Source organism: Perca fluviatilis, chromosome 9 (genome assembly GCF_010015445.1).
Source record: "Perca fluviatilis chromosome 9, GENO_Pfluv_1.0, whole genome shotgun sequence".
Classification (NCBI taxonomy): Eukaryota; Metazoa; Chordata; class Actinopteri; order Perciformes; family Percidae; genus Perca; species Perca fluviatilis.
Genome location: NC_053120.1, coordinates 12,731,550 through 12,758,579, shown reverse-complemented (window position 1 = coordinate 12,758,579; position 27,030 = coordinate 12,731,550). Strand labels below are relative to the sequence as shown.

The 27,030-nt window shown below is 40.8% G+C and overlaps 1 protein-coding gene across 3 annotated transcripts in view; it reads right to left on the bottom strand.

Annotated features, from left to right (window-relative positions):
* ror1 (receptor tyrosine kinase-like orphan receptor 1) overlaps positions 1–15,775 on the bottom strand; it is a 123,038-nt gene extending 107,263 nt beyond the window's left edge. For all 3 annotated transcript variants that reach the window (XM_039812265.1, XM_039812266.1, XM_039812267.1), the window contains exon 1: positions 15,377–15,775. In XM_039812265.1, the coding sequence (XP_039668199.1) occupies positions 15,377–15,482 (106 nt within the window). In that variant the 5' untranslated portion in view covers positions 15,483–15,775. The remainder of the gene's footprint in view (positions 1–15,376) is intronic.
* Between the last annotated feature and the right edge of the window lie 11,255 nt (positions 15,776–27,030).

Here is a 27,030-nt window from a genome sequence, read left to right as displayed (position 1 = left end):
GTGTAACCGGCCTAATAGCCTCATTTTGTGACCACTTGCTGAGCCCAAAACCTAAAAAGAACTGCTTCATCATACCATATAACAGTTGAAACACATATTTCCAGATCCATAATGATGGAAACTTGAAAATTTAATGTAATTTTTTGCAAATATTAAAGTAAGTGCAATAACTTATTTGGGTCTGATTACGAGATTACAGTTTGACGTATGTGTTGACTGTCAAAAACTTGAATACATGATGTTTACAAGCTACTGTAAGTAAATTATTGGTCTACATGTTGTCTAAATCTTATCTAACTCTCCTCGTAACAGTAGCTGCAGTGTGTCAGCTGCAACTGTTTCCTTGTTTATCCAGGGCCCAATTGGTGTGAAACCTGGAAATCCTGAAATGACGGGTTAAGAGGGTGAGGCGGTAAGCCTACTAAATCTCAGTTGTGAGCCATGCTTTGATAGACATGGTGCCTGAAATGACTCCCCGGCTAAGGCAGCTTTCTTCCTGTCTGGGCAAGAAAGAGGAAGACGATGAGAAAGGAAATGACAAAAAAAAAGTTTAATAGAGAAGGAATGCTATAATATGTCAGCAGGGAAAGCAGGGGAAAAGGTGTAAATTGAATAAAGGGAACAGAGGAAAAGAGAGAGAAGCATGTGGCTACCAATGGGAGCTGTTTTTAGTAAGCAGGCAGAGAGACTGAAGGGTGCAGATAGCTGCTGATGGAGGCTCCCGTTTCTAAATGTCAGTGCTAAACGGTACAGTCTCAGCTGAAGACAGAAAACTGATAACTTATCATGGCTCTTTTTGTGCATCTTACCTCACTATATAAAGTGTGCAGACATGCTTGATTTACGCACAGTTTGAAATGTTAAATTCAACATAGGAGTTAAAACAACTCTCTCTCTTATTCCACCTCGCCCTCCCCAATATAGTGTGAATGCAGTCCAGCCCCCGACAACCTGTCTTATTAGTCAAGGTCATCGTTAATCTACAATGTAAAAAGTGCAAAGATTTATATGACGGTTAGTGTTTGATCTATAGCTGGCAATGATTCTGCTTTGTTTACTTTGCATTTCAAGTCTTTCATCTTGTTGATTTTTGCCTCCCTTTTCTTCCCCTCGCCTTTTCTCCTCTCCTGTGTTTCTAGTTGTGCCGTGTAGTTTATGATTTGCTGATAGAGCAGGCAGACAGAGGTCTTGAAGGGTCGTCTGAGACAAAAGCTGCTTTTCAGCTCTCAGGGCTGATGCCTCCCAGCTCTGCTCCCTTCAGATACCCGAAATATGCCGGCTGGGAGTTTGAGGTGAGGGAATGGGAGGGGTGGATGTTGCTCCTGGCCTCCTCTTCCCACAGCGGCCGAGGTGAAAATGACTTTACCATGTGAAGAGGCTGTGGTCGCTCCCACTATGTATGTAGGCCTGCCAAACTGTCCTTCATGTCTTGTCTTAATCTGAATTCTGAGGTTATGCTAGGACACAAGTACAGAATATTTTACTTAAGGGCATGGTCATGTTTCAGGCCGGGTCACATGTGCATGTTTTCATTATCATGCACCCCAAGCCAGGCAAAAAAAGACATGTAAGAGAGATGGAGAAAAATGCAAACACAGAAGACTGCTTAAAAAGTGTGCCTCTGTGAGTGTGTGCGTGTGTATCTGCATGTTTTGTGGAGGACAATGTGAAACTGGGCGAGTTTGGGGCAACAGAAAGTGTGTGAGAGAGAAAACAAGAAGCTTAGACGGTTCTACACCAGGTGAGTTTTCCTGAGGGCATCTGGGAGTATTTTTCCCCTCATTTAGCAGTTCATGAAAAAAACCACAAGCTGCCAGATGTGACAGAGGGCACGCACCCTACTCACACTGTAAACACACACACACACACACACACACACACACACACACACACACACACACACACACGGAACTTAATCTAACCCAATGTGAATATGTGTGTGGCACTGATTTACTGTATTCCAACATAAGTCAGGAGCAGATTTCAATCAGGGGGAATGTCCGTCTCATTAAAATGAATGTCAGATGAAGTAAACGGAGGGTGAAAACATCAAAGAGGTCCGCAGGGAGCTGAATAAATCTGGGTTTAAACTAACTACAAACCTATTTACGTCAGGAATTTGACTATGAACCCTACCAAGAATCTGAAAATAAATTTCCTACAAAGTTGAGAAAGTTAAAAAAAAAACCATCCTTTTGTTACGTTCCTATTTAGTATTTTAACATGTGATCTATTTAATCTCTCTAAGGACTTTATTGCCAATTGTTATGGGCCAATAATACACAAAGTCAAGTTGCTGAAAAAGCTAAATTTGCCTCAAATATGTATCTTAAGTACCTACAAACATGTAGCTACACATTGTCTGTTGTACGTTTTGTATGTTGTTTTAAAAAATTTAATTGTTAAATCACAAAAAAAAAAAAAAGAAATGCGATGGCTACATCATGTACCTATAGCTCACCGCTGACCTACATTCCCCTTTGTTATTCCACACATATTGGCACTGTGTAAAACCGCTGGCTGCTAATTGCTTTCACATTACAGAGCAGCCGGGTGATCTTGGTGGCTTTCCAAGACCACCAACACTGGGACATGGGGCGTGCACATTTGCAAAATGCATACCACCAATCACTGGCTGCATTAGTGTGTAAGCACAGACCGAGGGCAAACATGAAGGCTGCTATCTGCTACATAACCAGTAGTAAAACACTTCTCTGCTATTGTCTGGGACCATCTTAACTACTGTTTTTCTTCAAGTTTTATGACTTTCGAGCCAGGGAAGCCCATGTAACTTATGTTAAAAAAAAGCATGGTTTTCACATTAAAAGTAAAGAGGCTTCACTAAACACTTCTAGGGGCACCTTGTGTTAACCACTGAGTGATGTAACTCATTCAGCAAGCAGAAGAGTGCTTGTGTGTGTGACTTCCTAAACACATTTAACAAGCATGCAGTACACTCGTTAGCAATGGGTTATTTGTGCCAATTAAACACTGAGGGCAGCTGGCAAGAAAATTGTCCTTCCCTTATTTTCCTCTCACTCATTCCTTATCCTTTATCTCACAGGCCTACGGCTAACATGGAAAAAGTTAGAAAAAATATGATGTAATACTAGTGTAGCATTTTCCCCCCCTTCAAGTTCACATTACTTATCTTATAGTGATGCACATACAACCTTTACATCTAATCTGGTTTTAAAAATGAACAACTACCAATCAAAAAATAGAAACCAAAGACAAATGATCAAATCATTAAGAGGCCATGTTTAGAGGTGTTAAGAGACTGTTTTGGTGTTCGGAACAGGATGTATGTTTAATGTTTTTCTACCGAATGAGCTTTATTTCCCCACAGTGCTAAATCAAACAATATGAACCACAGAATCTACAAATATCCCCAAAATCAAACCTGGTTTCATTTTCCATTTCCATATCAACTAATTGTCTAACAAGCTGTGCAGAGTTTCCCCCTTTTCTTTCTTATTAAAAAATGTTAAACACAACAAACAACACTAGACTAGGACATAGAAAAATAAATAAATGCACACTGGGATGTTTCTTTGTTGCTCTTTCAGTCACCTAGTCTGATCACAGAGCAATCACTTGAGCCTCAACAGAACACTGTTAGCATGACAGCAAGTGATTGGCAGTGAATGTCATTTGTTTGTAGTAGCTTTATTTAGCGATTATAAAACACATCTTTGCTTGGAATTTGTTCATTCCTTTGTCTACATGTACAAACAAATCAACAAATAGCAAGACAAAGGGCAATGTCCACTCCTGCTCATGGCCATCATGAGTAGAGTTTGAGCTAGCCAGCTGGCTGGAGTTAAATCAATTTTAAATTAAAGAGTAAAAGGACAACCAAAGCCTGGGGTGCAAAGCGAGGGCAGTGGGGGACAATGGGTCACTGCTGTCTGGTCGTGGACACACAGACAATTAAAGAAGTAACAATAACAGAGAGCCAGAACAGAACATGCTCCAGCATAAAACTACAATAGCTGGAGTACAAACACTTTTCATAAGAAACCCTTTGCTTTGGACAAAGTTTCCGAGGATGAGAAGAAAGAGGAGGAGGTGGACACAGTAGATGAAGATGGAGTGGGAGAAAAAGCCAGAGTAAGTCTAAAGGAAGGAAAGCTCAGACAAACTCTTGCCCTGCCAAACTCTACCACAAGTCGCTGCGTTGAGTAGACAGTAGTCCAAACTGTTGAATAGTACCAGCAGGGGAAACTTCAGACTAACTCCACTATTGTTTGAATTCCCACTCATGAATTCCAACAGTCATGAATTACAGCGATCTGTCTCGCTCCGAATTATCAGCGCCGGCCCATTTTGAATCAGCGCTTCAACAGAGCATGTCAGGAATAATAAGCCTCAATGCCCATAGCAGGGATTTCTTTTCTTCTTTTTTTCAATTTCACTGCAACAGGACCCTTCAGGCTGCATACATCTCCAGGAACGGGCCCCTCACTCAAAACATCATTACATAATGCATGCAACAGTATAAACAGTTATTCATCTCCATGAAAAGCTCAATAAATGTTGTATTTGAGTGGCTAAATGTCTAGAAAGATGTTAAAGCGGTGCCATCTCTCCTTTACTCCAATCATGGCTGTAATGACATGACAGGTTTTATGTTCCATTCAAATTTTCTGTGGGACAGTGAATGCTGGCAATCTGTTTTCTTCTGTTAAAAAAAAAGAATATGGCCTGCATGCATTGCTCAACACTTGCAAATTTAAATCATGGAAATGTATTTTGCAAGCGCAAAAGTGTTGACATGACAAGAGTTTGACTTATATTGTAAGAGTATGCATATTTTTCACAGTTCACATCATATTTTAGCATGAAGGGTTTAACAGTGTACAACAGTGCTGGATGAAATAGTGAGAGAGACGGAGGGCTGAGAGGTAATGAGCTCTTATGGGCAAAGCTTAGCATGGCTGAGGCAGCCACGCAGAGGTTAAGCAAACAGGCAGTGGGATCACGCGGGCCTAAGCCTCTTATACAGGCCCCTCTGAGGAGAAGATCATTGACTTCTGATAGGGGGATGAAGGTCAGGGGTTGTCAAAGATAAAGGGGCCATCAGACCTCAACCAGTGAAAGCCCCTTTCCTTCACCATCTCTGTGTCTGTTTATTTCTGTCTAGTTTTCTATCAAGTGGGTTTTTTTTTAATAAGTAAAATGTTTCAGCTTTTTGACTGATATGACTTGCTGAGAGTTCATTTAAGCCTGCTGTCAGTCAAACGCCTCTACGAAAATATTTTACCATCCTAATATCATTCTTAGCCCTCTCAGCTTTCTCTTAGCTGAGCCGGGCCCATCCCAGTCCTCACTCACATCCTCAGACTATCAATCTTTTCTTCCCTTTCTAAAAAAAAAAAAAAAAAAAAAAAAAAAAAACAGGTTCTTTTACTCGTTGAACCACTTCCTCTTTCCCTCCCCGGGTCCTCCTCTCCTGCTGGGAGTCGCAGGGCAATGCAGTTTCATTTCCTGCCCTGCTGAAATCAATGCTTTTTGAGAGAAGGAGAGGAGTGGGGAGAGAGCCGGGGAGAGACAGAGACAGATATATAGAGAGACAGGAAAACAAGAGTGAGGTGTGAGAGGACTGTTGGCATGCAGGACACAACCGCACTAGTAAGTAAACTTAAACTTGACTTGGATCCAAGTCAGTGTCAGCTTTGATGAACACCACCTGGGGAAATTAAATAACTGTTCAAAGTGGAAATATGAAAAACAGGGGAGCTGCTCCCCATCGTTTTTTTTATTCACCTCAGAGAGGGAGAGATTCTGCGGAGGGCAAGAGCGGCATTCAGCATCCCACAGGATAAATGTATGAATTCCTGGGCGGGAGCGTCCCAGTTGACAAGATTCCTTTTCACCCGCCACCGGGTTAAGTACAGAGTTCCCCTACATGAGCTAAAGTCTCTGAGTGAATGAGAGGCAGACGGTGATGAAGAAGATAGCATACATTCTGTCACAGTCACACAAAGACAAAGGCAGATTCCTGCCCTATGACTATTCCATACCCTTCTGAAAACCATTCCTGCACATTTCACCACAAAAAGCAGCTCAGACATCAAACACAGGACTCCCTCAGTGATTCTACGAGCCTCTGGTCAACGCATCTGGACAGTCAGTAGCGCAACTGCGTCCTTCCATCCTGCGATTCTTCCTTCACTTGTTGCGGTTTAAAACAGACCTAAAATCTGGATAGTTAGACAAACCACACAGGAGTCAATAACTGTGCCTTGAAAGTAAGCTGCCGTATGGTGAGGCCATCAAGCCAAAATGGATTTAAGAGGCTACCAGTGACTGTGTGGGTATGGTAACAGATGTCCCCCAAGACTGTGAAGAAAGCTTTGAGGGTTTGCCAAAACATTGAGTGTCGAGACTCACAGCTTTAGTTTTTAAATCAAAAAAGGGCTGATTTGTTTTCCATTGTAAGCTAGATTTTTAAGAAATTGCAGATGGAAGAAGCAAGTACCAACTTTCATCAAGAGACTGATCTGAACACTGAATATTTTTCCTTGTGGCCTATCACAAAGTCTGATTAATGAGACAATCTGTAAATGCATTTATTGCCCCACAGGGGCATGGATTTCTCAGTTGGTTCTGAATTAGGTAGACGGCTAGCCAGCAGTGGTTTGCTAGATAGGCATTTAACTCACAGTACTTCAGAATTACAGCCAGTGAGACCTTTAACTCTAGATTCCTCGGTCAGTGTGGTCAACACAGGATTAGAATGGATAGAAAGGGAATTTCCATTTAAGTCAAATTTCTTATAGTCTTTTGTGCTTTTTCTATTTGTGCTAAGTCACTGTTTTATTTATGGTTTCTGGTTCCCGAACATTATCGTCACGATTTACAGCCATGCTGGACATTCAAATAGACATTTTTTACAGCAATCATGCGGGCAAATTATAGCAAAGATGCTTCTACGCTGACTAGTTCTGTCAGGACTAAAGGCAGTACGTGTCTGCCTTATGTGATCATTTAAGATCCCCTGGACAACAGGACTGAGCCACTAGTTCAAGGCAGCCCCTCTTAAGTCTTTTGTGTGTGAATGAAGTGGCTGGGTAAACACTAGCTGCTGGTTAATAGGGATCTTGCTTAGAGAACAATGTGCCAAAGCCTTTGGTTAAACAAACATGCTAAGACCGTGTCCACACTTATTCCGATAAATTTTAGAACACTGTTTAAGACCATGTCAACACTAAGCCAACTAAATCCAGAAAGTGTTTCACTCCCCAAATTGTTGCTTTTTAAAAAGACAACTTTCCCCCACTTTTGTTTACTTTGAATTCCTGTATAGCCGTAGATCACACAGTATAGTTGTTGTCGTAGATCTAGATTTCGGTTTATGTTGTAACTACCTCGACGACTTTGCAAGCATAATGTAGTCAATTGATCAATGGCTGCAGTGTAGCAGCACAGGAAACACTGTTCAATTTCAAGTTAATTGTAGATGAAGTCACACCCTAATTTAATAAAATGATAGTTGCTTCTTTTCCTTAGAGTACCACCTAACACAACCATAACATGCAGAGATTTCATTTGAATGTATTGATACTTTGGGGCTTTTTTGCTTAGAGGCTATTCCACAAAACTTGAAAAACTGCCAAAAAGTGATTTAGTGGGAGAAAGAAGCAGACAGAAGAGAAAGACAAAGGCAGAGGGACCATTGGTTGTTCCTTACCATAAATCCTGTATAATAGAAAAACAACACCTCATAGTTGAAGTACATATAACAAAAAAAAACTTTTTGGGGCATTTTAGGCCTTTATTGAAAGGGAAGAGAGAGGGGGAGTGACATGCAGCAAAAGGTCGCAGGTCGGAATAGAACCCCCGGCCGCTGTGGAAAAAAATATGTAGCACAACATACAATCAGTACCCACAGCAAACCACGTCCTTTCATTGTTAAAGGAAAAACAAGAAAAGTGGGAGAGCTTTAGCAATTCAAGATCTGTTCTAACACAGAGACAACTTCCCTGCACACAGATGGATGGCTGATGGATGACATTCAAGAGCTGAGGAATCAAACACCTTTTTTGATTAGACATCATCTACATACAGTACATTGGAAAATATTTTAATGAGGTGATAATCTACAAGAGACAAGGCCTTTAATTAAAATAGGTCAGTGAGTAGGTTCTACAAGTGCTCATGAAATATCTCAACTTTGAATCCCCTGCTAAAAACAATGAAATGGAAAAAAGCTTATACATTCACAACTTTGTTGTTATTACTTTAGCAGATCCCCAAATCTATATCGTGGCCAAAGTAGAGTTGTTAAACTGGTAGCTTTGAACTTAAACCCATTTACAGGAACTAATCTTCAAAAGACAAAATTCCTCAACTTCAGGCTACAACAGGATTATAGTTTCTATTGCTGCTGATTGTAATTACAAAGCAATAAAAGACCAAAAACAGCCAAACACACTTTCTCTCTGTATTTTACACAAACAGAAAAACTTCCTGAATGACTAAATGAGATGGCGAACCACAAATCAGTCTGAAAGGCAAATCCAACACTATATATATATATATATACATATATATATATACACACTCACATGTTCAAAAGGGGTTCAGTTAATTTAAACTGAACACAAATCATAAGATGTCCCATTAAATTCAATTTCCTGCAGTCCAAACATCTCTGGTTTAATAATTCCACAAGCAGACTGAAGTTTGTATTCTATGCATTTTCCACATTACACAGGAGAAATGTGCTATTTACATTATATCTGTATGTACGTTAGAGGCATGAAAAAAAAGAAACAAAGACAGAAACAAAGAAAAAGAAAGATTTGAATGATGGAGCTGCCAAAAATCATTTTGGATTCACACAACTGTGAAAAAATACACGTGATGATGTTGTATTAACAACTGCAGAGTGATAAGTTTATACAAATGTCTCAGTGGAGCTGATGGTCCAATGGTTTCACAGTGAAACCACAGCACCACGTGGGCGAAAGAGCAGACATGGAGACACAAAGACATATCAAGACTGATATTGAGAAAGCCAAATTATGACTAAACATCCCGCATAATCAGCACACACTGTAACTGCAATGAATGAACTAAAGTGCTTCTGCATCAGCTGACATCACAAAAGATGTTTTTCACTCAAATCAAAGATGCAAATTACTGACAAACCATTACTAAAGGCCTGTATGAGTCGTTATGATTGTGTCTCTAAAGAGAGCAGGAGCTGGTGTGGAGCCATCCCGCTCTCAGTTATTGTTGAGTAAACACACACAGCGTAGCCAAGAGCAGCAAGTCAGTCAGCCAGGCAAGAAGTGCCAAGTAGAGGAGCCACTCCACGGCCAAAGTGAACTCTACAGAGAGTGAAAGGGACAGCGTGTGTGTGTGTGTGTGTGTGTGTGTGTGTGTGTGTGTGTGTGTGTGTGTGTGTGTGTGTGTGTGTGTGTGTGTGTGTAGACAGAATATAGCCCAAAAAGTCAGAAAGAGGGCAAAGCAAAGAAGAAGAAAACAGTAAGAGAGTGCCAGCATTTGTCTCATGCCAGTCAGATAAGGGGACTGCCAAAGAGTTTTGATGTCATGCTGATGGTGGTGGGGTGACGGAGGGGTTGAGTATTCTCTGATCCTCTAGCAGGCAGAAAGTAGGTCTGTATCTACTACTGAAAACTTACTTTGAGGGATGACTTTTTAAATGTTCCTAAAGAAAACACTCATCATCATCATCATCATCATCATCATCATCATTTCCACAAACAGCATGCACTTGATTAGTGTTTCTGACCTTTCATTGACATTAAAGTTATTTCGAAAGTGTCCTCTTTTCATTCACTTCAAATTAACTTAAATCCATACAGTAATTATATGCAGGCCACATTTAATGGTTGTGTTCAGTGTGAGTGACAATTTAAGTCACCAGACTACTTAACTTAGGCCAAGTACTTACTTAGGGAATGTTGTGAAAAAGATGACCATGCCAAAAAAACTTATTTCCACATAGACAGAAATGTGGCCACACCACATTTGTGGGGGGGATAAAGCTGATAAAAATGAATAATTCCTCCATTGACTGATAAGCTACACTTTTTGGGAGAATAAATACGAATATTTTTGGCAGAGAAGCCCTTAAAGTTGGGGGTATTTAATACCTTGGAAGGAGAGTGGTGTTGTACAAAGACCTAATTGTGGGTGGACGGAGATCTGCCCGTCTGCTTGCAGTGGGGGTTTCTGAAGTCCTTAATGCAATGCAAACAGGGTTTAAAAAGATTCACTCTGACACATATACAGTAGGGGAATTTAAAAACAAGCCATGTTTCATCCTACCACCTATTAAATGAAATGTAGCATGAGCTCCACACATTAATCCCAGGCAAAGCTAGCTAGGAGGACACTAGCAAAGTAGTAATTTGATAAAACTGCAATGAAGAGTGGTCTCAATGAAATTCAGAGCTCTTTAAGCCAGTGCTATTCCCCACAGTCCTCAACATTAAACTGTGCCAAGTCCATATGGGAAATTGATATGCAGTATGTGTGGCTTATTCCATTAGACTCATTAAAGTGTCACTTTGTCATCAGCACACTCTCACACTTACAGCTTGCCTTACAAATGCAGCAAAGGACTCATTGTATTGTGTGCGTAAAGTACAGCAGAGAACATTTTTTATGTGGCGGGTGTAATTTGTCTTCCAGACAGCATTCGAAAGACATCAACATAGAAAGCTATTTCATTTGTGGTCGGACATACAGAACAGGTCAATCGAAGGAAAGGGGCAAATATAATTTTAGTCTAATGTACCATACCTTTTTGACAGAACGTAATGCTACCTTCCTGCAGCTTATTTCCCCAACCAATCCTGACTCTATACCTCTGTTAAAATCATTTAAGTGCCACACTGTCCTCTCCACACTGGCTTCTCAACTGCAGCACTATAACCTGAACCAATATTTTCTGTTCCTTTTGTTAATCAGGCACTGCATTTTCCTGAACCCTGCAGAGTTTTTTTTTCTCTCTAACAGACTGACCTCCTGTGCAGACAGTAAATTGCAGGAAAAAGGGTTTTCACGCTTGGCTACAGTTTGTAGTGGCAGAAACTTTATCAAACGCCTCCAACAAGGATCAGAGTGAACTGTGTTCAGCCTTTGATTAAACGCTGCCTCTCAGAGGGACCCTGACTGCTAAAAAACAAGCATGTTCACAGAGTCTGATTTGTGGAAATAAGAGCATCTGTCTGCCAATATTATGCAAATGCAGGAAATACACACTTCTTACCATTCACAGAAAGGCTTCTGCCTATATTGGCAGAAAGTAGTTTTCCAAAAAAGGAAAACCTTAAATCAAGCTGTCCTTCTAAAATTCCTCTGTCAACCAAGCCTTGATGACGTATTATCAGGACATTCCAGCCAGTATCTCAATGGAAAAGAACTGTACCATTCACTGACATCACACATAAGGAAACTTCATGTCTTGTGAATTCTGTAGTAATCAATGAGGTAGTCCTGCTTTGGAAACATCATCCACAATAGGAAAGTGATGAGAAAATCTACACAAGTCAGAAAAATAGCACTGAACATTAGTTATTTGATATCTTGATGCTTTTTATATCATTTAAAGCAAATCGCCCGCTGGCTGTACATCAGCTAAACAATTAGCACACAGTATTGTCCAAACAGTTTGCCCTATGGCAACACTGAGGCACACCGAGCCTTGGCTAACACATGTGCTTAATAACGAGTGGGAAGTAGGTAATTGCCAGTGCACGACGTGGTTTACACCGATGTTTTGAATCAGTGACATAAAACAGAGTCTGAGCATATGATTTATGGCTACGTCCCGATTAAATTAATGTCCGACACTTTCTTCCCATTTCACACGCTCAAAATGGAGTCGAACTGTCTAAAATAAAATCTACCCCCTCCTCCCAGAAAAAGGCCATACATCTGTTTCACACATACAGGTCCTGCCACATTCTTCTGTGTCTGCCAAAAGCTTTTAGGGATGCACACCGCTTGATGCCTGAGTTAGTGTAGTGTGCACTGTGCAGAGTGGGAGTTGAGTTTTAAACACAGCGGAGTCATCTATCTTAAAGAGATGTACCACTCAGACCATCATGGAGCCAAACATTTACCAGAGCGTCTGGATAAAATATTGAGAAAGTGAATATAGTCACGTATAAAAAGGAGAAATTAGAGCAATATCGCAATGACGAAAAGCACTAAGCAAACTCAAAATCCCTAAAGGAAGTGGCTGATAGGCAATAGTTTTACACGGATGCATAGAGAAAGTGCTACCGTGTACTTTGACATCTTTTTTTACCTCCTTGTAAACTGTTCCCTTAATATGAGTCTAAGAAAATGCCAGAAGAAATATAAAAGTACATAGACATCTCAGTAGCAGGGAGAGCAGGACAAGCTCTTACACACTCCGCCTGTAGGAACGAGGATTTTTTCCAGGGGTGAAGTGCCTTTAGTGTCAACAGTGTGTCCTGTTGAAAACTGCACTGAGGCAGTTCCACCATCATGATTTATAGCCTCCCTGAGTGTTATTAAAAGGCTAAATGCAACTCTAAACAGATTTCACATAGTCGCTGCCCTGCACAGCACATTTTACGTTTGGAGGTGAATGTCCCATGTTCAGAAACATTTACATAGTTTATATAGTTGGAATATATTGCCGTCCATTTATTTTTATGAACAAGATTATTACTTTGGAGCTAAAGGGCAGGGGCTGAAAGATGGAATGACAGTGATGATTTTTAAAAGATGCTGTTCTTATGTTTAAATAAAATGTGCATTTACTTGCACTGTGGTAATCTGATTGAGCCCCGCTTTCAGCGGAAATCTGATTTCCATGCTGCAAAACCTGGGTTCAATTTCAGGTTAACTGATTAAGAATTAATCCAGTTGGCACAGATAGATTCCTGCTGAAAGAGAAATATGAGGCCATGTCAACCTTTGGTTTTTCAGTTTTCCCAATCGTGCGCAAAGGTATGAAAAAAAAAAAAACTATATTTGCCTATGTATATAGACGCCTATAAGAATAAAATCTTATGATCTGTTCTGATTCCATGCTTGTTTAGATTAGCACCTAGAAGGCTGATAGTGATGCCTAAGCTGTTTTTGGCATGGAGAGAGAAGAATCTGAGGGCTGATTAAAGTGCACGTAAACTCTGGTTTTAGAGTAATCAGACGAACACAAGTACAAACACATTATCCAATTTCCTGCCTTGACCTGATGACTTACATCAGATTTTTGTGAGCATGTAAATGAAGAAAGAGTGCTACACATAAAAAAAATGGAAGGAGCGCATTCGATTTGGACTGCATTTTGTAAGCCAAGTGGTCAACTTTCAGGTGTACATGCAGTTCATCAAAATACATACCATAAATGCATATTGTTGGTTTACATCTTTTGCCAAGTCTGCCAAATGCCCTTGGTGTAGCCCTGTACCTGGAAATGCTGAAATTTGAACCACACAGACAGGCCAGTGACCTCTGACCTCTTGACTGGACGCTCGCAGACTGACCAGTAAACCAGACAGCAGCAAATAAAGACAGACAGCCACGCCTTCCAGTTTCTTCCTTGTCACATTTGCTCAGTTGCTACCAAATTCAGTGACATTATATCCACTGGCCACTGATCATCACATGGTACTGCATTCTTCTCTCCGCATTTAGTACAGCTGAACTTTAACCAAACGTATTCCTCTGCGATCATTCCGATCACAAGCCAGAGTAGACAAGACTCCCAGTGTTATCATTTACTAACATATCCTGGAGCTGATTCATTGGTGATGAATAGGAGGTCAGGTTTAAGGATGCTGTGTAAGAACAAAGCATCTTAATGGGTGTTCATTTTCTTGTCCATATCCATAAGGGCTACATAAAAAGTCAGTATTAAAATAATTATACAGAGCAGCTGTAGATCTTCTCTTAGAGACAGCAGTTGAAGCTTTTCAGTAGTTTTCTGGTTTCCAGTAGTGGGATGGAGTGCAAAAGCAAATCCGTTTTGCTTCATGAAAAACAGTATTAGCATATGAAATGTGATTTTCATAGTAGATTTTGCCTCTAGACTGTGGGAGTCATTTCCAACTTTGCTCGCCCCCACTCCATATTCAATCATGAAACTCCATTTGAAGAAGTTATAGCTACCTCATCCAGTTAAGTAGGCCTATTGTGGATTAAAATTCCTCCCTTCCTCAGTGCAAAAAAAGAAAAGCAGAAAAATATAGAGGAAAAGGGATGGCAAGAGAAGGGCCATCACAGAAAGCTTTACGCTCAACGCAGCATATTCTGTACACCTCCATTGTAAATAACAGCCAAAAGCATTTAAGGAGGACAGAGATAATCCAAACAAACCCCCAAAAACCACCAGAAATAATTCATCACTACCCCTAATGCAGGGGAGGATTGTTTTATACTTACTGTACACTCAAAAGTCAGAGGACAGAACAAATTTAAATGCTTTCCAATAGTGGCTTCTCAAACAATTCAAATTTAATTCAATCATACTTATATTAGTCAACCAAAAGCTAGTTACATATACCATCAGGCCATCCTTTTCTCTAAGATACACACCCTCAGCCATGTACAGTAAAAGGCAGAGGAAATATAGTTCTTAAGATTGTCGAATGGGCAAAAAAACTAGAGCTCTTTACTTAAAACCATAGACAAATAAATTATTATATATTTTAGTGTTCTGTAAAAGGCAATTAAGACAGTTTGCAGTTTTGTTTCCACAGGCTGGCCTACAGTGTGTTTCCAAAAGTTGTCCATGCATCCTCCTACTGCCTGAAAACAGCCTCTGCTCTCTTACCATCAGACAAACCTAAATGCTTGCCTTTTAATTAAAATTGTGTGCATCTCTTATCTTTAAAAAAACCTAAATCGTTGTGTGTGTGGGGGGGGGGGGTAGTTGAGGGCACAATAGCTATCCAGCTGACTAGTTAAGAGCCCCCCTATTGTCTGCCAATGGAGTCAAGTCTTTCCCCGTGCAGAGGCTTCAGAATGACAATAGGACGATAATCTAACAAACCAAAGATCATTTACATGATAGGGGAGGCTGAAGGATGGCAAACAGCTCCGCTTAATACAACAGTTTGTTGACATTTATGAGATGATTTCAGGAGCGAAATACAAATACAAATACTGTGGTCTTTAAAATATACTACCCTATATTTAAACATAATTATGGATGACTTAAACTGCCTTTAAAGTGCGATAAAGCCACTACAAGCACACGCTAACAGTCCCTACAAAGAGTTTTCGTCAAGGTTGACATATTACATTGTTGAATTCACGCGTGTTGGGATGAACCGCAGATTAAGTAAAGCCAGCAGAGACGCAGGGGCAAGACGGGAATGATTACCGAGCAAAGAAAGAAAGTCTTGAGACTCACCAGACGCGCTCAGTACCAGGACACTTTGGAGGAGCAGGGCGATCCAGAGAGCGCAGGCTGGACATCTCCAGAGACGCTGGCTCGCCGCTGCCCAAGTTGGATACATTCCTCCGGCTCTGTGTTAAAAAACCTTCGCCCGCTTTTCACATCCACTTCACTCAAAATTTAAATTTCGAGCCCCTCCAAAAAAAAAAAAACTCAAAATACGGTGCCTTGATAACTTGTGCACTGTTTTCAGCTGATCTTCCAAAGCGCACCACAACCCTCTCGATGAAATAATGTTGAGAGTCTGGAAGAAAGTTGTCTCCGTTTCTCCTGGTTGCTGTCTCTTTCCTCCTCGCTGGAGCCCAACACACTTTCCCCCTCTCTATCTCTGTCTTCAGCTGAGTGCAATCCTTCCTACAAACTTCACTGGGGAGACCACAGGAGCCACATGGCTCCGATTAGCCATGTGTCGCCATCCTGTGTTCACTGCAGGGACTGTCAGAGGGCAGGCAGAGACATTTCAATTCATGAAATGGATTTAGCGGACATGAAAGTGCACAAGGAACAGAACAGCTACTAAATGAACGACCCAACTACTGTACTGTTTCCAATGTCAAGAATGAACTTTAAATCTCATTCTTTCGATAATGCATGCTAGCTGTACTGGAGCTTTTTTTTTTTTTTTTATTGTGGCCCCAAAAACGCTGCATGAATTAAGTAACCTAAAGAAAGCTTCTCAGTCCCCTGCAGGCTGGGGGGACACTGAATCTGCCACTTTGTTCGGGCTGTTTCTGGTACACATGATTTACGAGGTCCAGTATTTTTTACAAGGAGGAAAATGTTCTCCAATTAAAAAAGAAAACACTACAATCTACCAATAATGCATTTAGGGAATGTGAATAGTGAATTCAGCATTGTCTTACATATTTACTTTATTACACTCATCATATTTCTGAGAATATTCCTATGCAGACTTGTATGGGATCTACTGCATCATTTATTTTCATAACACAACTTTTTTCAAAGAACTGTCAGAAAAAAAGTCACAGTAGGCTACATTTAGCCACTTGTAGTATGTAGTTTGTTGGACAGTATTGAAACAGTGTCATGTCATCGGGTTGTACTACTGCTACCTGTGACAGCTTGACCCAAGCATGTAAAAATAGGCCTGTTTTCAACTACACACATTCTTATTTGACTAAAATACAGACCAAAGTGACGTGAATTAATAAACAACTGTTATTGGCGTTGAATTTATCTCTCTGGATTATCAGATAATAATCCATCTGGAGCTGATTCGATCATGTGGTGGTGGTGATTTTAGCAAATAGAGCTACCTTTTAAAAAAAATAATAACTAGATTAATTACCCGCCATATTAAAACCATATCCAAATGTGTAACTCAGTGAATTTCATTTAATTTCCATCCATGCATTTCATGTACAAAGACAAAGATAGACGACTAAGGACTAAAGGAAAAGTAAAGATGGGAGTGTAAAGAGAAAAGGTTTCTTATGCCGTAAACAATCACGTCTGCAGACATGTTAACTACAACTACACACTACATACACACACACCTTTATACAATTATTAATTCCAGAGCCTTACAGTATTATCAACCCAGCTCACCTTCTCCTCCATAACACCTTTTTTCATTTTACTCGACTCACTCACTTCTGGATTTTGACACATACTTTGTCTCTGCATGTGTGTCTGCACACACAGAGCACTTTGACAGACTAATACCGGAGCAGGAAAAGAATGGTAGCAATTTAGCATCTCCGGTTCTCCCATATTGTGACTTACCCCTGCTCATTAGAGGGAAATATCATCCTCTCTGAAGTATGTTTTGATTTAACTGTTACAGAGAACATGAACAGCATGTATGAATAATGCTTTAGACTGGATTAGTTTTGATTGAAGATCTGAGAGAGGGTGGAGTGTGCTGCTCACAAGCGTCAGGGCTTCACCTCTGATATCCTTTGTCAGGCCCAGGGGTCCAGGACATGGTCTATGGTCTGCCTCCTTAGGACTCCTAATCAAAACCTTCCTTCCCCTCCTCTCCTCTCCCTGCATACTCAGAGTCATCCCTAGAGAGATGCTGCTAACCAGAGCTTAGAGATAGCACTGCACAAGCTTCCTGCACACTATGAGATAGGACAAGGGTGTGTCCGAGCGTGAGTCAAAACTTTCTAATTAATTTTCAATAGGCTACCGTGTTGGTTCGAGAACTCCTGTATTACTGTATACTGTAGGTCAACAGTGTCTCTGGTCCATTGTTACTTGAGTGGTTGAGGAAATTAAGAATATGGTGATTATAAGAATTGAGGGATACGAAGCAGCAGTTTGCGATAGCTGCCAAAGCTCTGATCAAAACCAGGGCTGCGGTCAATTCAAGCAATTCAACATGTAAATAGAGACTGCAGTTCATTTGCTAATGATGATTGATTGATTCAGTCTCACTTTAATGGGTTGGATATGCAAGAGGTTGTGATTTTGAAAAAGTGGACTTTTAAAGAATATAATTCTTGATTTAATTTCATTGTAAGTGAAATGGACCTAACATTGAACTATGTACACTCTTAGCACTAACCACTTAAAACTGCAGTCTGCAACTTCAAGGACTTTAAGTGGTTTGAGTGCCTATTGCTATGTATCTAAGCTTCTTTTGGACCGCAGAAAGAAAAGAAAGAGGCACACCAAAAGTGTGTGAGATTGCATGTGCAGACGTGGCATGTGTATGATTTCACATAATATTTGAATTGACACAACAAAGGGCTTTTGTGCTCCAGTGATATCACACGGAGAGCAAATTCAAACAAAGTAACTCTAAATAACCGTCAAACCAAATGAAATTGGGCATGACTGATTGCAGTTTGGAGAAGCACGTGAGGTGATGCACATCACATGTCAGCTGTGTTTCTCACTGAGGCGCCTTTGAAAATTTGCTGTTTAAGCAGCCAAATGAATTTAACCAAAGCTGTGTTTAGGTGGTTCTCTCTGTAATAAGGACCCTCGGAGCAGTGGAAGGGGGTTTCGGAGGGGGAAGACCTCACCACTGGGCCGATCAAGTAGCAAGATCATTTCTGACATTGGTCTATTTTTCCTCCTTGATGTCTATCGACTTCATTTTGCCTAAGTAGGATATGATTATTAAAATTGCAACCATGCATGGTGAAAGTCATCTAAATTTCATGGTGGAGTGGATTAGGGTTCTGAAGGTCTCTTTGAAGAGCAGATCCCTGAGGCTTTCTCCAGCGGCCACAGCACATGGACAGGGAGGCCCTTTGTTTCAAAGTTGGCAATGATGTCTGAGTCAATAAAATAGAATGAAAGGATGAGGGTGATGATGACCTTTCTGCCACATCTACTCAGTATTTTTTATGTTTCTCCAAAACTTTCTTTCCGTCTTTTTTACTTTCACATCCTTAGATGACGCTAATAATTTGGGTTTCAATCTGATTTTCCTTGCCATCGTCTGAAAATGTGCTAGCATTTTGCACATTCTTCAATCAGCGGATAACTCAAGACAGTTTCCGTCCCAGTTTAGACATTATTAAATGTCTGACAGACAATATTGGCCTCACTCCATCCTTTGCGTCCCTCTGCCCTACACCTAGAGCTGGGTGATATGGAGAAAATCAGATATCATGATATTCTTGACCAAATACCTCAATGTAGGATGTTGTAGGCTTGACAATTGGTGCTTTAACAAATATCTTCACAATTAGATTTTAGATAAATAATCAGTAATGAGGATATAATGACTGATTAAAGGCAAATAACAATCTGATAAGTTCAGAAACTTACATAACTTAACTGTAATGCAGCCTTTAAAACTTCAGCCATATTACGATATCCAAATATATAGTCTCATATCACGATATATATATATATATATATATATATATATATATATATATATATATATATATATATATATATATATATATATATATATGAACAATCAGTGCTAATATACAACAAACACAGGATGGAGTGAACTTTTCCAGGCCAATACTGTAGTCTCCCTGCACTAAAAGAAATGGAAATCTTCACTGCGAGCAGGTAACATTTATGTGTTACAGATACAGTTTTACAGAACAAACTTAGAACACTGCAAAAGCATCCAATTTCCTGACATTTATTTCAAAAACCTTTCAGAAACCTTTTCAAGAAACCAGGTAAATGTATACACTGATGCCAAGGCAACTTTATAGTCTTGCATTCTTCTCTAGAGTGGCCTCCAAATATGTAACATTTCAGGCAGCAGAACAATAATTGCTTGCAGTTGAACCATACAGTAGACTGTATAAAATAGAGTTGAACACGTAACACACAATACATCACTGGGTTTGATTGTGTACTACATTTTCCTTCCCTTGTTTTTTTTGTGTGTGCAGCACATAGGGAATGAGGATAAACAAGGTGACAAAAGAACAGATTTCTTTTGTTGTTTAAGATAAGATCAGGCTAAAAGAGGACAAAAACACATTGTTACTGTCTATAGTATAATAGATTATAAAATGTTGAGCATTTCTGGTACAATATAAAGCCTCAATATCCAGTTTCTTTCTCATCTCAAATCCTACATTCAAATGTTGACTCCATCACACATACAATGGGCAATGGGCCATAGAAATGTGGTGTTCCTGACGTATTTGTCTTCTTCATGACTGAAAGCCAGAAGAAGAATCAATGAGAGGCTGTGGACACAAGCCAGCCTTTACTCTACAGAACACTCTTTTTATGGCCTCACACATCATCCTGTACACTTCGGCTCCATACCCAGAAAAGTGAGTGTTAAGATGATGATGACTCTGTGGAGCGTCTACATTAATTAATGCCAGGGTTGTTGTATTTTTGGTGTGTGTGTGTGTGGGGGGGAGGAGGGGGGAGACTTTGTTAACCTCACACACACCCTGTCAAGGCTTGTTTACATCCAGTGGACGAGCTAGAGGTGAGATCTTGTTTTAACAAGACAGACTAGTTTAAGCTCCCCATTTTCTAGTTTTGGCTTAACATAATTCGAGTTTCCAAACAGCACATGGAAAGTCCAAAAGACAAGCAGAAAATGAGTGGTAAAGTGTACCTGCAGTTTCAAGGTGGACATGATTATGTAAAAGCAGGTAGTAGGGCCTATACAGTATTAACACATTCAAGAGGGGTCTAGCTGCAGACCTCCACTGTGGAATCGCTTCCGTTACAGGTTCCACTGTCAGAACACTGGACACATTCAACCCACACATTTTTAATTGGGACTATTCAAGTGCTTACTCAGTGTTAGGCAGGTGGTTTATAAAAAATATGTCAAATAATAAAAAAGTTCTCTCTCTTGTTATTCCTAAATGAAGAGGTTAAGCATTTTTGATGAAGTTTGTATTCGCATGATTCTTGCAGTTTTGGGTTGACCATCAATTTAAATGTATAGCTATATATTGAGATCAGTTTTTATTAAAAAGTAAGTTAGTAGTGAATTTTGCTATTTCAAATCCAGTAATTAGTTACATTAGCTACTGTTACTAACAGCCTCCTAGCTGAATTTAATGGGTGATAACCTTCTTTTGTTGTCTTACCAGGTGTTTGGAGGGTTCTCTAACATTAGTCCAGAACGTGTTAGCTTGGATAGAGGTGGGGGTAAAGTGACTAACCACCACCAAAAGAGTAGGAAGATGCCTTCCAGTAAGCAACTTTTTTTTTTGCAGTATGGTAGGGGAAGACTCATGAATATTCATTAGGGAACTCATCCCTGAATGGCTAGTACTCCTTGCCTGCTGTGGTTGGGTTGGTTATGTTTAGGCAAGAGGAGTGGGATCGGTTATGCTTAGGGTAAGAATATCAGGGCGAGCCAATCAGGGATGAGTCTCAAAGTGTCTTATTTACATGTCTTCTTAGTTGGCTAGGTAACTTAGCCACGTTAGACACCAGTAAAAAAGAATTTCAGATTTGGGCGGGCTAGTGCAGTTACCAGGGCAACCAGAAGAACAGCTAGGCTGAGCAACGAAACTAAAGGCAATGTAGCTTACTAACGATAATACTTCCAGTGTTGATTAATAATGATAACTTTTCAATGATTAAGATAAGGTGTATATTGCTCAGCTGGATAACAACAATGGCACAAATCTGATCAAATAGGTGATGAGGAGGATTTGGTTAATCAAATCTCATTAAATAACAAATGTTCCAAGGCTAGTTTACCAACATGGGCAAAGCTGGTAGCTGCCTCCTATTGATTCACAGTAATTTAATAAACTTTGTTTGATAATATGCATAATAAGGCATACTATCTGCTTGAAGAGGGGCCCTGTGTGAAAAACTACTTTTAAGACCTTGGATGGTACACAATGCTAAACAAATGTGTTTAATCAGATCACATGTCAAACTTAGAGCAATTTAATATTCGTTCTAAGCTAATTGGCCAGGGGATAGGACCCGATAGGACCTGTACAAATAGAGCTCAACAGTCCCGCCCACAGCGGGTTCCGGAAGTAAAAATACAATGCAATTTCTCCATTGACAAATTGGAGTATAAGCCATAAAATGGTAACCGTCGATGGTAGACTTAAAACCAGCATGCTGACGTGACTAAGCGATTCTATATAATCATATAGATGCCAAAAATCATGGGGCACCAACCTTGTTTTGAGATAAACGTCTTTTATTCGCAATGTCTTGGATAAGTACTTCATTACCCACAATCCTGAACAATCCCACAGTGATGCCTCTGATTGGTGAAACTCATGCTGGTAAGGAGGGAGAGGAGGGGGAGCTGCCTGCACGATCCGTCACAAGGATTTCTGTTCCACGCATCTGCCGTTAGCCTCTGCCGGGAAGCTAATGTTAGTTTAGCTAACAGCTAATTCGGCTGACAGCTTGATTCAGTCTAAAATAACCTTAATTTAAACTATGAGCATACTTATTGGGCCACGCCTTCAGACCGCCACGACCCACATGCACCAAGCGGCCGAGGAAGCGGAGAGGTTGCGGAAACTCGCCTCCTGTAGAGCAGCGCCTCAACTACAACACTGGCACCACGACAGCCGCTCTAGGAGAAAGTGCCCTGCAGCTTTTGTGCCGTCTCAAGCCGCGGCCCCCGCTCCTCCGTCCCACCACCCTTGCCTCCCCGCAGCAGCTCCACGAGGCTGAATGCGGGCGGCAACCACCTGGTCCAACCCACCCCCTGAACCGCCTCACAAACAGCGGCGCCAGTGGCCATGACAGAACGCGGGGAACGTATGTCTTATCCTGGTTGAGAGTCTGAAACACAACGGCCCTTTAAGGGCCACTCTCCTTCATATAAAGAGCAGTTTCCTCTCAACCAAACCGCTTTTGCTCCCGTTGAGCATCACGCGGACACCGAGACACTCGTTCCCTCCCCACACACAGTGGTGCAAAAAGTCAAGATATGCGGCTCATAGGGGCGCATATCTTGGTTGCCACTTGTCACAATTTGGTTGCCATTGGGCAACCGGGCAACCGTTAATGTCGAGCCCTGTTCATCCGTTTTTATCTGGGCCTTACGATCAGTAACAGGCTAATTCATAATCATGTCAGTTTTTTTATCAAAATAATATGTTGTTTAATACATTAAAACTTTTTCAGTTTGGAATAGGAAGAGGAATTAGTCTATGTTCTGCTTGTGGACCTTGTGTCGCAGGTGGCATTGACTAAATCAGCTTAACCCTTAACCCAATAGCAACAGCTCTTAGAGGGCGAAGCCTATACAAAATAGAACGATAGTTACGTTAGTGTAATTTCAGATTCTATGAGTATAGGCATAGCCCTCTAAGCTACAGGCCACCTGGTTCACCAACGTTGGCTGAAGAAAAATGCTGATGTTGGGAGCAGATCTATGGTCTTGCAGCTGTCATATACAGTAACTGTGTACGTAATAGAGGCCAGTGCAGGGCACAAGGGCGCGAAAGAAATCTTCACGACTGTGCATGCGCGAGGGATAAACCCAATAGCAACAGCTCTTAGAGGGCTATGCCTATACTCGTAGAATCTGGAGTTACAATAACGTAACTATCGATCTCAGGAATTCTGTACACAATGCAGAGTGGGAGGACTGGTTGCCCCAGCAGCTCATTTTAGCCCTTGGGCCTACAAGGTTATTTTCGACCAAGACCATTATAACTTCCTGGAGAACAATGTTGTAATCCTGCTTAAATAATGTGGTTGCTCATTGGCCTCATCCTGACGGCCATTAAAGTTCTCCAGCGATGACATTAAATGGGAATTTAATTATTAGTTTTGGAAGAGACAGACTGGGATACAATTATTTAATGTAGTCAGGTGTTATGGAAGCTTTACTTTTCCTAACTGTAATACTGTATCACTTGACACTGAAAATGGTGCTTATGCGAAGGAAAAGGATTACAGGAAGAACCAGAGGAGTAAAACCTGATTGCACAGTGCCGAGAGACAGCCTATGCTTTCCCGAGTCCTTATTTGATAATGATGTCTTTGTCCGCCACGTTGCCCTCTTCTTGCAGGACAGCAATGAACAGGCCGCTCTAAAAACACAAGGCTTCATGCCAGCTCCAGAGAAAGCCATTTGGACATCTAATAGCTGCGGACCAGGCCAGCTTAATGTAAGCCTTATTGTGATTACCTGATGTAATGACCGCCAATCCAAATACAGCCTGTAAGCCATTATGAGCCGAACAAGAGGACCACATTATGTATTGCACTATGTCAGCCCGACAGAGTCTGAACAATGCAACATGAAAAAGTTTCCACCCTGTTAATGTGACTCCTAAGGGACTAGAGAGGAACTGTTTAGAGCAGTTATACATCCCAAATGCCACAGATTGTGCCTTTGAAGGCTGGCAATAGGCCTTAAAAGTCCTATCCCCAATCTTAACGTAAACACAGATAAAAGATTGGAAACATTTATTAGGATTTAGCTCTTCATGGCCTTCAATACTATTTGAAATGTGTCTCAAAGCTTGCGTCAGTGAAATTACAGGAAAGGTAAAATAGCAGTAACGTCATACAGAAAATACAACTTGAATGGTCAATTAGTTCCAGCTCAGGAACTTCTACTATTTACCATGTGTTTTGTGTGGATTAGTGCAAACAGGTAGAGCTGATTGCGTTGGTCAGTGTGAATGACACTGACATGCATGACAGAAGTTGGCAGAAAAATGTGTCAGCTGTGATTGAGGCCAATTTTCCCTTTCTTGTTCAGAGAGAAACACCCAGCGTACCCTGTGCTGTGCGTGGGTGCACCTGATTTTCCACCCTCACTACTATTAACTAAATTGTAGCCAATTTACGTCCAGTTGTTCGAGGAAAAAGTTGACACCAATCCAGTACCTGTACACTCCCAAACATCCATCACTCATTTCACTTCACAAAAAATAAAAATCAGTTTCAGCTCTTGACGTTTTTTTTAGATATAGCCTGCGGGATCACCCGAAACTCCTGACACTTTATAACTAATTGTTTATCAGTATTACAGTGACTATCTCATTACACAATAATACTTTCTAAAGCAGATGGACTTTTCCTTAACATGCCAGGAGTAAAGCTGTTCACCTCTAACCTACTTGACTTTCTGCGCCACACATCTGCTCCCTCGGCCAAGGACACAAGACAAGGGGAATCTAAACAAGAGGAAGACATAACAAAGCACGGCAGTGATCCACCACAGCCCCCACCTGAGCAGAGATTTGACCATGGGAGACACAGAGCACAGACGAGAAATCTCAACCCCCCTCGTCACCCGTCCAACCCCCCTCGAACCCCCTCACCCACCCCGATGCCTTTGAGGATCCGTATACCCCGCCCATGCCATCACTCTCTCCACTCACCCTTTCCCCTCTTCCCCCCCCCTGCTGCTGCAGCTGGTTAATGCTGGTACCAAATTTACCGCCCTTCATTGTCCCATCATTCTCCCCTGGCATCAAACTGGCCCCATTTTGACACAATCACCAAAAGTAAAATGCCAGGCACCTCTGCCCCCTCAAGGACGGCAGCTAACTGTCTCCCCAGACTGATAAGGATGCTTGTGTACAAAATGCAGCAAGCTTTAAGTGATATGTGCCGGGTCCAGGCTGCACGCCTAGTGGCACTCATGACTCTTTCCAGGACAAGCCCAGGCCCTGTGTATTAAGTTCTTCCTCAATTTATGTTGTGATAGGTAATAGAAAAAGAATGGTGAATCCGATAAGTAAGAAGAAGCACTTAACTGCAAACGTAGCAAATTTTGTATCCATTCCTTTGTCAGCCACAGCCTGTCCCAAAAAATTAGGCAGATAATTCTTTTAACACACTAACACTAGCCTTACTAAATGTCAGGTCTTTGGCAGAAAAATCAATTTGAATCAATGATTTTATTAAGCACAATCTTGTGAGAATGTGAGAATAGAGTGAATAAGAAAGGAGGTGGAGTCGCCATTTTGTTTAATGACTCATTCCAATGTACAGAAATATCTAATGGAAATTTTGCTTCTTTTGAATATGTGGCTCTTCAGTTAAGGTCCTCCCCTCGAGCTATATTACTAAATATCTACAGGCCACCTAAATACTGTGCAACCTTCTTCTATGACTTTACTGAACTGCTGTCTATAATCTGTATTAACTTTGACTGTGTAATTATTGCTGGTGATTTAAACACTCACGTTGACAACCCCCAGGATAGAGGGACCAAAGAACGGTGTTGTGTTTTTGAGAACTATGGACTGACTCAGCATGTGACAGAGCCCACGCACAATAAGGGACACACTCTGCACTTGATTATCTCCAATGGTCTAAACATTTCCAAGGTTGTGGTGACTGACGTTGCTCTCTCTTATCATTCCTGTGTTTTCTTCAACGGCAATATCTCGATGCCCAAAAGTGCCCAAATAAAGGTAATCAGAAAACGGTATATCACTGAAAACACCAGTGAAACATTCATTCAGCTTTTCTCCTCCATACCCGCCCTCTCTTGGGTCTCAGTCACTGAGCTTGTAGAAAATTTCAATTGTAAAATTACAAATGTTATTGATGCCATTGCTCCCACTAAGGTCAAAGCTGTCTCTGGTAAGAAAAGATCTCCATGGAAAATGTCATACTGGTAAGAACAGAAAAAAAGTGTTGAAAAGCTGAACACAGGTGGTGAAAAACTAATCTCCAGGTCCATTATAATAACTATAAAGAGAGACTTCACATTTATAATTTGGAACTGAGGACTGCAAGGCGGTCCTTCTTCTCTGACATTATCGCCAGAAACAATTATAATAATTCAGGTGCTTTGTTTGCTACTGTCGATAGGTTAACAAACCCTCCAGTACCAGTAGCATCTGAACTCTTATCTACCAAGGCCTGTAATGAATTTGCCTCCTTCTTCAGAGACAAAATTCAGAAAATTAGAGAGTCAGTACCTCCATATCAAGTACAGGATATGTGTTGTCACAGTGTCCAGGCAAAATAAATTTCAATATGACACAATTTCATATGATCAATGATAAAAACCTGGAGGACATCATACAACATCTGAAAATCTGCTGTTTGGAGCAGTTTGTGAACAGTGTTTTCTGTTGGAGATGGCAAGTCCCTTTTGGGGTAGACTTTGGGCTTTTTCACTTTGTAAAACTATAATGTGCACAAAAAGATATATAACACAATAAAGGAAAGGGGAAAAGCCAAAAAGCACAATATGATTTTTATTGAATTTTATT